This window comes from Microtus pennsylvanicus, chromosome 12 (genome assembly GCF_037038515.1).
Source record: "Microtus pennsylvanicus isolate mMicPen1 chromosome 12, mMicPen1.hap1, whole genome shotgun sequence".
In the NCBI taxonomy this organism is placed as follows: Eukaryota; Metazoa; Chordata; class Mammalia; order Rodentia; family Cricetidae; genus Microtus; species Microtus pennsylvanicus.
The window spans coordinates 461,484-474,377 of NC_134590.1; the positions used below are offsets into that span (position 1 = coordinate 461,484).

Here is a 12,894-nt window from a genome sequence, read left to right on the forward strand (position 1 = left end):
CCTAGGAGAGCAGTAGACATGTAAGCCCGTGGAGTGTCAGGTCTTTGCATTATACAGGGTTTTCTAAGAGCAAGAGAAACCCCTGCCTCAGAACATAGTAAAACTGATAACAGCTAGACAATAACAAGCACATGGTAGGCAGCCGTCATGATTGTCATGGGGACCAGGCTGACTAACATCTGTTAGTGAACTGAAGAACTAGAGGCCAGAAGTCAGTGCGGTAACATCTTAGGAGTGATGAAAGAAAGTATGAGAATTCTGTATCTAGGGAAAGTGCCCTTGGATGGTGTGATTAGCTTAGCAGATGTGTTCAGGGAAATAGGAATAGTTTATTACCAAAGGGCAGACAGACAAACTGAAAACAAGCCTGAAACTAGTTATAAGATATGAGGAAAATTGGGATGTTCCCTTTAGTAGGTAAAATTGTGTATTGACTTCCATAAAAAAATCATGCATTATCATGGGCTTTAAGATTTGTTTGGAACTGGCTATGTTGGCCCACACATTTAGTTCCGGCATTCAGGAGGCAGAAGCGGGTGGATTCAAGGCTAGCCTGATCTACTTAGCCAGTTCTAGGATAGGCGGGACTGTATAGAGAGACCCTGCCTCAAGAAAGAAAAAAAAAGATTTGTTTGTAGTAAAATACGTGGCAGCAGCACCAAAGAGTCAGGAGAGATAACAATGAAATGTTTCCTCGTTAGCCTCTGAGGCCTGGAGGTCAGCAATGTGCTAATTGTAGACTAAGGAACTATGTTATGATTCCACAGAAAGCAGTAAAGAGCTGAATAAAAATGGAACACAGATATGATTAATCTAGGTAAGATCAGGGTGGAGAAATGAAACAGAACCAGAGGAAATGGACAGAAAATAAGCAAACCCATCCCCAGTCTGATTCCACATGTACAAAATATGCCACATGAAAAATATTGCGGTCATGTTGTTTAAACAAACAACTCAACTAAAAAGAGACCTCAAATGTGTGTAGTTTACAAGAGCCGTGTTTTAGAAATATACATGCAATGATGGCTAAAAAGGCTAAAAGTGGTAGAATGGCCACTACCTCAGAAACACAGGCTAAAGATCTAGTCACTGTCAGCAACAGCTGGTGTGGACCACGGTGCGGTGTGATGCTTTGAGAGGAAGCAGTGTGGTGTGATGAAAGGAGTGAAGGCAACGGCAGACCATTCATGTGTTTGTGAGCACCCATTAACAGAATGGTTAAACTACATTTGCTGTCATGTCTTTTTTTGGCCAGCAAAACAAGTAAATAAATCATTATATAGATCTTTAATACAGTGACTTGAGTTTCTCAAACTTCAGTAACTAGGAAAAAAAATGGAAAACAAACTTGATTTCTCTTGTTTGAAGTATCCAGTGTATGGTACTGTTGTTTGAGTTTGGGGGAGCTTCCAAACACAGAAGTATGTTTTGAGTATATAAGCCTGCAGTAAGGCAAGGGTGTTGACAAGAGAAGCTACATATAAGTGCAGCAGATTGCTCTTCAGAGCAGCTGAACTGTAGCTGTAGAAAAGAATTGCAAGACCATCAGATCAGCTTGAGTGGGTCAGTCTCTGAGTTGTCCTGTGACTGAGTGAGGGTCCCAGGTGAGTTTCAGTGCATCATACTATAGTCACGACACAAGTCAGAATATTGTGTACAATGTACTACATGTGTGAGAATACCCTTCACTTCTCATTGGGGCCTAGACATACTGGTATCCACCTTCCAGGGCCTGTGAGCTGTGTCTTAAAGCCCAGCTCCTAGCCCCTGCTCACACACCCTCATTGTGCCCTCACTGCCCTGCTGGCTAGGCTGGGTAGTCTCAAGGTCAGTTGGGCAAGGAAGTTAGAAATGAGCTGTGCCCAGAACTGTCATCGACCTGTCTTAGAGGCTGAGCCTGCCAAGTACATAGAATACGTGGGTTCTCCTGTCTTGTCCCTCCATCCTCATTGATGGCAAGTTTCAGCCTTTCCTCCCGGTAGCCATCAGCTACATGTAAGCTGTTTCTGCCTAGCCCCATGTAGTTACTGAGTTATGTCCCAGCTGAAAGACACAATTGGAGGGAAAACCCCTGTCACAGAGCCACGCCACCTTGCCTGTGCTCTCTAATATGCTTAGGGCTGCATCCCAGGCAGGAAGCATAAACTGGGGGTCTTAAACTTCGCGGGCTCACCTGCATGCTTATTTTATAATAGTAAGAAACAAAATGAACCATTGCTTTGCCACCCAGGTCACCACTCTTTCCTCCCCACCTCCCCAGCTTTCCTTGCACAGTAGTATAGATAACTACAGTCACAGATTCAGAGAAGCCCTTGGGACCAGGAATACATGGCCTCCCTTGGCACCTAGGACACCCCTGAAAATAGGTCACCACTGCTGTGTGTGTTTCTTAGATTTTGTTGGCAAGGGTATTGTTGGTAGGTACAAAATTTACTTTAACGTACAGAGATATTATGTGGCAAATGTGAAAACCAGGGTATGTTTGTGACTCTGGGATGTTCAAAATGTAGAATTTCTTAGAGCAGTGTGGAGCTACCATGTCGGGACAGTTTGTAAAATGATTAAGGTTGCTGCCTGCAGGCTGGCCTGGCTCATCATCCTCCGCTCCCCATGCTGCTGTGATGTCTGAAGACCCTATGACCTCCCAGCTTCCTGCTTTCTGCCTGTTCCTCTTCTCACAGCCCAAGTGGCCTCCCTGGATCGTCAGCAAGTCTTACTCCTAGTTTCTAATAACTGAATCCCTGAAGTCCTGGATTTATGATTATCTATTTGGGATTTTTGTCAAGGTGCACATATTTTTGTAAAAATCTATTTAAGATTTCAGAGTACCTGATTTGAACCATTCAGATATCTGTAGTATGTGTCTGCTTAGGGGTGAGGAGTGAGACCTAGGGCCTCTCCTCTGGTCAGGGCTATGGGTCTGCTTTGTGGAACTTGCTTCCCTGTCTTCTTTTGATGTAGGAGTCATGGCAGCTGTCCTGTATTGTCTCTGAGCACTTAGCCTTCCATAGACTTGGAGAACACAGAAATCTAGCTTATTAGTCTTTTACATTAACAGCCAGGGAAACCCTCCCCTGACACTACGGGACCTGGGGAGTGATCCTGAGTACATCAGCCCTGCTGTAAGTGCCTTGTGTCCCACAGGTAGGGATGGTTATGTGTCCACTGCCTCACCAGTGGTCTATTATCCTTTCTGCGGATGCTGAAGGACTTCTGAAACACCCTGGCCACTGCTCACACACTCCCTCTCGATACCTGTAGGTATGACCTGGACGCTTGTGATATTCAGGAGAAGTACCCAGATCTGTTCCAGGTAAATCTGGAGGTGGAGGTGGAATCAAGAGACAGGCCCAGCCGAGAAGCTCCACCTTGGGAGAATACGAGCCTGCGGGGCCTGAACCCCAAGATTCTCTTTTCAAGCAGGGAAGAGCAGCAGGACATCCTGTCTAAGTTTGGTAAGCTATGCCCTGACTCTCTCAGTGTACTTAGACTTCTAGGAAAGATTTACCGGAACAGGTCCTTTCCCCCTGATTTGGGCACCACTTCCTGATCTGTGCTTTCCTAGGTTCTACCGAAGGTAGCAGAAACTCATTGTTTCATAAGGTGCAGCTATGGTACTAAGAAAGGTGACACATAACACTGTGATCCAGAGGCCTTTCATGGCCACACGAAATACCTGGGCCTGACATGGGCCCAGCAGGGAAGTCTATTCTCTTGCTCTGCGAAAACAAACTCTAGAGCAGTTGTTCTCAGCCTGTCAGTCGTGACTCCTCCAGCAAACATCTGTCTCCAGAAATGTTCACATTACAATTCATAGCAGTAGCAAAATTCCAGTTATGAAGTAGCGACAAAAATCATTTTATGACTAGGGGTCACCACGACATGAGGAACTGTATTAAATGGTCACAGCATTAGGAAGGTTGAGAAACACTGCTATAGAGTGAGATGCTGTTGCTCTCTCGGTACATGAGCCAGGAGCTGTGACTGGAAGGATTCCCTCCAGAGTTAAGTTCGCACCATAAGCTGACTCAGGTCATATGCTCTGGGCATGACAATGTAAATGCTCCATTGAGAGTGGGACAGCAAGACCTGCGGCTTTCGGCATGGCTCTCCACTCAGCATAGGTGTCTCCTCTGTTTATGTCAGCCCAGTTTCTACAAAAAGTGGACAGACTGGGCTTGACTTGCTGCTTGCAGCTTCTTTATCATCTGGGTTTGACATTTTGTATTTTTAATCTGCAGACAACTAAGTATTCTTAAAAGGAATATATATGTTTGTATGTGTGTGTGTGTGTATGTTCTGTGAGTATGCTGTGTGTGCTCATGGATGTGACACAGCATCTGAATAGAAGGATGGTGGGAATCTGCCTGCAGCCAGACCTTGTTTTCAAGGAACTGGTACGGGTGTCCCTATGGCCTACCTGCCCTGTTGCTCTGGCTGTACCTTGCCCAGTGTTGTGCCTGGCACAGGTAGCCTGATGCCAGCCTTTTCCTGGCAGGGAAGCCAGAGCTACCCCGGCAGCCGGGCTCCACAGCTCAGTATGACGCTGAGGCAGGGTCTCCGGAGGCTGAGATCACAGAGTCGGACTCACCGCAGAGCAGCAGCACGGACACCAACCACTTTCTTCACACGCTGGATTGGCAGGGTAGGCATAGGGCACAGCTAATCCTTCATCCTTCCTTGGGGACCAGTCTGTCCAATGCCCCTGAACTCACTTGTCACCACTAACTTTTGACATCAGGTTCTGTTAACCACACAGTTGAGCATTCTGCAAGGGCCATATGCTAAGGTCAAGTACTTAGGTTAAACTTCATAGGGACAAGCAGAGTTGAGGTATCCTTAGAGGGACTGCAGATCCTACACATTGGCCTGCTGTGGGAGGAATTGTGTTGGTGAGGATCAAACCCCAGGCCTCATGCACGTCTGAAAATCTTCTACAACTGAGCTACACATTTAGCTGTGTGCCTGGCACATAAATTAAGAACAATTTGTATATTCTTTCATGATAGCAATAGACACACACACATGTATATGCCCATAAAGCATGAGGTATCAACTTCATTTCATTATTGATTTGAAATTATTTACTGACCAAGTCCCTGTACACATAGTCTTATTAGCAGACCCAGACGTTCTTAAGAAGCAGAGAAGGGGCCTCAATAGAAGGATAAACTGAACCATGGTGGTTGATCGCTTCTCCATTTGGGAGTTACATTATGTTTTACTGCCTCTAGTTTCTGCTGAGCTTCTTAGTCCCTTCTTCATATCTTATAGCCTAGTTATTACAACTAAATACCTAGGATCTTCACCTTGACCATTTGCCTCCTGGACATATCCCAGAGTGTACCACTGCCACTCACTCAGCAAATGACATTTCCCTTAAGAAGTGCTATGGTATGTCCCCTGCTAGGTTGTGATTTACCAAGGCTATCCATAGAGATGGAGAGGCTAGCAGGTGGACCTGTTTGAAGTTGGGCTCGGGAGAAATGGAAGAAAAATCCTAGAACCTTGGCTTCTTTGCTGTTGGATAGAAGCCAGTATTGTGGTTCCAGGGTGGGTGGTCTGTGAATTTTAAGCCTCAAGGTATGTGCTCTGAGGCCCAAGGTTGGCCACGGGGGTGGGCATGAAGATCCTGGTATTGGCTGTGTGGTTGCAACCTGGGCCCTACTGAGGCTTCTGGTTATGTCAGCTTTTTCTGCTCTCTTACAGCTACCCCAGCATGTGAGTCAATCAACCGATGGTTTTCTTTCCACAGAGGAAAAAGAACCAGAGACTGGTGCAGACAATACCTCTCCTAAGGAGAGTCAGTCTGTCCTGATTGCAGACAGAGATGGAAGTGAAATGTCAGATGAAGAAGAGCCTCCATTCCCCAGTGAAGAGAGGGAGCCAGGGTCTGGAGAAGACACATCAAGGCTGGCAGCTGGGACCAGACAGCAAGATTTAATATTTGATGTGGGCATGCCTGCTGCCCAACAGGAGCCTGCACCGCAGGAAGAGGGTGTGGATCTCCTGGGCCTGCACTCTGAGGGTGACTCAGGGCCTGCTGCCCCCTTGCAGTCTTGCAGGGTCCCCTCCAGCAACACTGACCTGTTGAGCTGCCTTCTTGAGCCATCTGATGCTGCTCAAATGGGAACTCCTGGTGACCTGCTTGGTGGTGAGGCTCCTCTGCTTCTGGCAAGCCCAGTTTTTCTTCTTGGGGTACAGAACACCCTACAAGAACATTGGTGTACATTTCAGTTATGCATAAAATTGGTTTCATAGTAAGAATCAGGGTTAACCATTCCTGCCATGTAGAAAAAGGATCTTCACTGTTATATTGACATCTGGAGGGAGGAAACTGCCTTCTGGAGAAATTGCTCGTGGCTACATCAGTTCCTACTCATAAACCAAGATTGCCTGCTTTGGCTTCAGGGGTGATGCTGTGTCCATGGGAGAGTCCTAAGCTGTGGGACATTGGGGAGGAGGGCCATGGGAGAGTCCTAAGCTTGGGGCATTAGGGAGGGGGGCCATGTATCCTCAGGTAGGCTGCTGAATGGTCTGAGTGCATATGTTGAGGAAAGTAGAGACCTCAGAGCAGGGCTCCTAGGATACAGGCTAAGGTATAATGCTTGTCCCTGCCCTCCCTCTGTTTCCTAGTGGACCCATTTGACCAACTCCTACTGTCATCCAACTCAGATGCCCAGCCCTGCTCCAAGCCTGATCTTTTTGGAGAATTTCTCAATCCTGACTCTGTAGCTTCCTCAACTGCCTTCCCATCCACCCACAGTGCCCCGCCCCCATCCTCCAGCACTACCTTCCTGCACCTAGGTGAGTATGGCCATGATGACTATTACATAGAAGCCACAGGCTTGTGCTTGGAAGGGCCTAGGAACTCCTACTTTCTACAGGCCCCTGGGGATAGTGCTCAGGGATAGATCAGTGGGCAGTAGGGCCTTCTGTCTACTGCAGCTATGGTGTAATGGGGCTAACATACCCCTTGGTGACTTTCCCAAAGTCGAGGGCATCTCAAAGCCTGACGGGACACATTGGTGTCTTTTTCTCATCTCTTTAAGTTGTGTCTTCAAATTTAAGCTGTCTCTTCAAATCTGGGACAGGTTCCACCGCTGTTTACAGGCCTTCCTAGTGGGCATTTCCCTGACTCTGGAATTGTGGCTATGACTTTAGGAATAGGCAACAAGACGTATAAAGGCTTGTGTGTGTGTGTTGGAGCAGCAGGCATGGCCCATTTAGACAGAAGTTGGGGTCTGGGAAAGGAGAGGCCAGGCTGTCACTCTAGCCAAATCTTGAAGAGAAAGCTTAGTTCTTTTTCCTAACAGAGTTGATGGTCTACTAGGGTGTGTTCCAGAGGACAACTGACTGCCCTGAATGCCTTGTGGTAGAAAGTATGACATATGACTGTGCCATGCTGGGGTGGATGCTTGACAAGCAGAGGGCACAAGGACTAGTTCCAGATTTCAGGGAGTTTTTGAACATGGTTCTGAGCCCCTTACTCATCATGGGCTATGTATGGTAGGTTTAGAGAAAGGCAGAAAGGCTCTGAGTGCCCTTTCAGAAAGGCAGTATGCAAGTGTTGTTATCACTGCCCTGTGAAGATGTTGCCTGATCAGCCTGCTACATCCTCAGGACTATCTAGCCCAGCCAGTTCTGAGCACCAGTCCTTTGAGTTCAGAATACCAACTACCAGGTGTCTGCACAAGGCATGGCTTCAACTGCTTAGCCATACTTGTCCCCTGAGTTGTTTGCTGGACCAATAGGTTGCCTTCTGCTTGTGTCTGGAGGTGAGAGAGGTTGCCAAACATCATGTGAAGTGAGACGGCACATACACCAAACTTGCTTTTCTCTGGCTCCTTCCAGGGGATCTCAAAGCAGAGCCCAACAAGGTGATAGCTTCATCAAGCCACCCAGATCTGCTAGGAGGATGGGATACCTGGGCTGAGACTGCTATGCCCGGTCCGGCCTCCATGCCAGTACCAGAAGGTATGACCATGGGCCCCACTGTTAGCTGGGCTCTCAAGATGGTTACTGTGGCCATGGAGTCTCCACATGCCTTTTTGAGAAGAGGATGAAGAGGGCTTGCTTGCCTTCCAGTCAGCCCAACGTGTGGTGACCACAGAGTTCTCTGTTGTTTGTTCGATGGAAACACAGACACTCGATAATTGCTTATACTTTGTTGAGTACAGTCGTGTCTGGTCCTCCTATTCTTCCATGCTGTTCCTTTTTCATGAAGGCAAATATGTTCTGGAACATAATTCCATGCTTGTGTGTAATTGATTGCCCACACTTTACCTTCATGTTTTTCTGTGTTCTCTGAAGGACCCTTAGAAAGACTGTCACGTGTGCCGTGGCTACTGGCATATGCCCTGTTGGTAACATGGATTACAAGGAGTAGTTCATATTTGTGAATATCCATCTGATCTTTTTGTGCACCTACAGTTCTACCTTGCTGACACATTCTGATCCAATAGTTCTGTTTGCAAAGTCTTTGATCCACATCCCCCTCAGTTTATTTGCTCAGGAACAAGAATTTCTATCTTTTGTTTCTCATCAGAGTTATATTATAAATTTAAAACATTTTTCTAGTTTAGTAAGCATCTTTTAAAAGTTGTGTATTTATTTTAATGTGTGTATGAGTTGGCACGTGTGTCAGAATGCCATTGTAGAAATCCCAGGACAATCTGTAGGGCTCAGGTCTCTCCTGTCATGTGAATTCCAGGGATCAAATCAAGTCATTAGGATTGGCAACAAGTCTGTTCACTTGCTGAGCCACTTGTTAGCCCCTGTAGGTGCTTTCAGTTTGCATTTTTTTTTTATTACAGTTGGGGTTTTGGTTGTAGGGTATTTTTGTTTTTGTTTTATACAGGATTATTTCATGTTCTTTATTACTCCCTTTTTACATTGGGAATTTTTTAAAAATTTTTTAAATTTAATTTTTAAAAAGGCTTCTACATGGTGTTTATTTTTAGGGGGATGCAGGGGACAGTGTGCCTGTCATGGCAGGCATGCAGAGATCAGAAGACAACTTGGGTAACTCCATTCTCTGCTTTTACTATCCAGGCCCCAGGGATTGTAATGTATTAGTGATTGAACTCACGATATTAGGCTTGGCAGCAAATGCCTATACCAACTATGCCACCTAGCCAGCTCATATTTTTTAATTATTATATGCATGTATTTGTATGTGGATTTACACCTGCTATATAGCACGTGTGCATGCCATGGCACACATTTGGTGGTCACAGAACAACTTTTTGGAATCATTTCTTTCCACCTTGTTGAGGCAGGGTCTCTCATTTCTGCTGCACATACTGGCTTGCAAACTTCTAAGCAATTTTCCTGACTCTACTTCCCTTTCACCAAGTGCCAGGATTACAGATGCATATATCTATATCCAGCTTTTTCACAGGATCAGTCTCAGGTCATCAGGCTTACATAACAAGTAAAAACCTGCTGAGCCACAATAGTTTTGTTTTGTTTTGAGACAGGATCTTACTGTGTAGCTCTGGCTGTCCAGGAACTCACTAGACCAGACTGGCCTTGAAATCAATAGATATCTGCCTGCTCTTTATAGATAATTCTCGTTCTTTTAAAGATTATTTTTTATGGGTGCAAATGTTATTACATGGGTGCTGGGATCTGAACTTGGGTCCTCATGATTGATTGATTGATTGATTGTCTTTCACATCATGTATCTCGATCCCATTTACCTCTCCGCATCTGCATATCTGCCCTCTGCCCTTGCAACTCCTCCAAAATTAAAATTTAAGATTAAAAAAAAAAGTCATGTCATGGAAGCTGTAGTGTGCCACAGTGAGTTATACAGTATACCCTTTTATCCATGTGTCTTTACTTAACAAGCGCTTTCAGCCTCCAAGCCATCTGTCCATCTCCATAGCCATCATTTTTAATGACTAGATAATATTTTGAGTAGTTACACAATAATTATTTCAAGATGTTATGCTTAGACTAGTCTCAAATTTACATTATTATATCATAAAGGAAGTCACATTTTAGATATATTATAAAAAATAGTGCTATGAAGTCAAAACAATGAGGACGTTTTCTGGTTCTTGGTACCAAATGTTCAGTGATTTCCATGAGGAACAATATGGATGCTGGTGCTAGCCACTGTGCCAGATGTGCCTGTGTGTTCTGCTCACTGTCCTTAAAGAATCACCAAACCTTGAGTAGGGATCAGGGACTTTGGAACACTGTCATTCATTCTATACTGTGCAATTCTAATGGCCTTAATCCTTTTTCCAGGTCCCCTCTTCTCTTCTGGAGGTCACCCAGCCCCACCAGGTCACCACCCCAGCCAAACCAAGTCTCAGAGCCTAGACCCATTTGCTGATCTTAGTGATCTCAGCTCTAGCCTCCAAGGTAATGAGGGGCCAACCCTATGTGCCAAGAGGCTCATTTTCACCTTCTACTACTGTGTCCAGGGACCCTGGGAGCTTGTGTCTGCTTCTATTCTGAATGCCCACTGACTGAAAGACTAAAAATGGGAGTTGCTAGTACTAATGATCCTCATGGCCATACAGTGAGTGCACCAGCTGACTTCAGGATTATAGTGTGTCCAGGAAGTAAGGACAGTCTAGTTGATGAGGCTCTGCTGAGTACTGGTGTAGCATCAGCATGCACTTGATAAGGGTCAGTCACTCCTTGCAGCGTCCATGCCTGTCTTGGGGCTGACTCACATTTGTGTCTCCTGTCTTCACAAGCTGAATTGCACAGATAACGTCTCAGGTTTGCTTTCTCAGGTGAATCTCCCTAGGACTCCTCGGCTCCTTGGTCAGTACCTCTTCTTCATAGCTTCTGAGACGGGAAATACACTAAGCTATATAGGTGGGGCATGTAGGGTTTCGGGTTGAGGATATTGTCAGGATGCTTGTTGGCAGGTCACTTGCTTGCTCTAGCATCTGTCTCAGGTAGTAGTGATGTCACTCACTGAAGCATGACTGGCCATAGCTCAGCTGTAGCACCACACTGGGCACCTGACATCCTCATATCTAGTTCCTTATCCTGTGACTCATTGTTTCCAGAACTGATGTTCTGGGTGGGCCCTTGTCTGCCCCTTCTCCTCCTTTCTGACTTCACTCTGTTCTTAGGTTGAATGGGGAGTTCTTAATCATGCTGTTAACATCCTTTGTGCTATTTTTTTTCTTAATGGTCTCCATTTTTTTTTCCAAATTGTACTATATTTCTTGGGTCTTCTAGGAGTTTCTGCCTGATATCTTTGTTTTTCCTCTCCCTATGTGGATTTGGGGTTGATGGGTCTGAACACAGGGTAGGGCTGTAGGCATCTTCTTAGGAAAAGTGTTTGCCTTCTGAAAGGTAAGGAGACCTGTCTGATCCTGGGAAAACAGCAGCCCTAAAGGAAACCAGGCTGAAAACTCAGCAAGCCCAAGTCACAAATGAAAATGCAATATATACCATTCATCACAATGGCTGCTTGACTGTCCTAGGCCATACTTGGTAGCACAGAGTGCAGGTTCCTCCAACAGGATAAAAGAATTGAAATCACAGTGTATTCTGGCCTTCAGAAAATCAGTGATGGTAAGAATACAAAGGAAAACGGTGCTTTAAATACCACATGTGTCAGCAGGGAGGCCCAGGAAATAGCCATGTTTCACTGCACTAAGGGGAATACCTTGCATCTTAGAGGGACCTGGCACATAACAGCTGGGGGTGCTAGAGTGTGTAGGTTACATGCTCTAGAAAAGATGAACTAGCTGGGCTTTAATTCCAGTACTTGGGAGGCAGGAGCAGGTGGATCTCTGAATTTGAAACCATCTTGGTCTATAGAGAGAGTTGCAGGACTACACAGAGAAACCCTGTCTTGGGGGGAAAAAAAGAAAAGAAAGGATGGAATATGTCGTCATGACAAATGACACTTCAAGGGGTTTGAAAAAGAAGATCAAAATCTATAGCAATCTGGAAAAAGGAAAAAATGTTTTTAATAAATGAAACAGGGACTGGGAATTTATGTCACTTAATAAAATGCATGCCTAGGGTATACAAGACCTTGGTTTTAAACTCTAGCACCAAATCAAGTGTAGTGGTGGTACACTTATAATTCCAACACTTGGAAGTAGAGGCAGAAGAATCAGAGAAGTATAAGGTTGTCTTTGGTTGCATAAATGATTTGAAGGCTAGCCTGAACTATTTGAGATTCTTGCTCAATAATGAAAGAATCAATGAAACAAAATGTTGCTTCTTTGAAAGTAGCAGTAAAAAATTTATTGAGACTGACCAAAAAGGAACTATAGCACAAGCCATCAGTGTCGGGAATGGTCAGGGTCTATAGGGATCTAGAAGGTGGTGAAAGAATAAAGTCAGGTGCTAGGAGGGAAACTGGCAGCATCCAGATATGCAGATATCTCACAGGTAGCCACTACCAAACTCCAAGCATGAAGCAGGGCATTTGAATAGTTTGTCACTATGAAGAATGAATTAAAAGGGAACTCCCCAGCCTCCAATGAGTTCACTGGAGAATTTTACCAAATGTTTATATGACCAGTTCCACATAATCTTTTAGAAAGCTTAGAAGAGAGGAAACTGACTTTCCAAAGTGCATATGCCAAATTAGTTCAGGAAAGAAAGCCTCAAGCCACCCCCCTCAAGACAGACATGGACCCTTACAACATTAGGGCACAGAATTTTTCAGAGGATTAAAGAGCAGCAACTACCACTAAGTGGGCCATATTCAGGGATCACCAATCTGATCTGCCTTTCCAGAGTCAGAGAGTAGCATCTGCCATGTTTATCAGCTGAAGAACAACGACATGCTCTTACCAGTGCTTCTGATAGGATGATTGTTAAAACCCAGCAGCAGCCAAGTGGTGGTGATGCACTTTTGTAAATGGAGACTGCACTTTAGTTTTCCAGCCTCTCAGA

At 45.2% G+C, this 12,894-nt stretch overlaps 1 protein-coding gene across 7 annotated transcripts in view; it reads left to right on the forward strand.

The window, feature by feature from the left end:
• The window catches only part of Gak (cyclin G associated kinase), a 52,031-nt gene that overhangs the window by 32,936 nt on the left and 6,201 nt on the right, over window positions 1-12,894 (forward strand). For 3 of the 7 annotated variants that reach the window (XM_075943506.1, XM_075943511.1, XM_075943510.1), the window contains 6 exons: window positions 3,262-3,455; window positions 4,499-4,645; window positions 5,756-6,154; window positions 6,637-6,807; window positions 7,855-7,977; window positions 10,261-10,377. In XM_075943506.1, the coding sequence (XP_075799621.1) occupies window positions 3,262-3,455; window positions 4,499-4,645; window positions 5,756-6,154; window positions 6,637-6,807; window positions 7,855-7,977; window positions 10,261-10,377 (1,151 nt within the window). The remainder of the gene's footprint in view (window positions 1-3,261; window positions 3,456-4,498; window positions 4,646-5,755; window positions 6,155-6,636; window positions 6,808-7,854; window positions 7,978-10,260; window positions 10,378-12,894) is intronic. The other 4 variants (XM_075943507.1, XM_075943513.1, XM_075943508.1 and 1 more) reach the window with 3 other exon arrangements.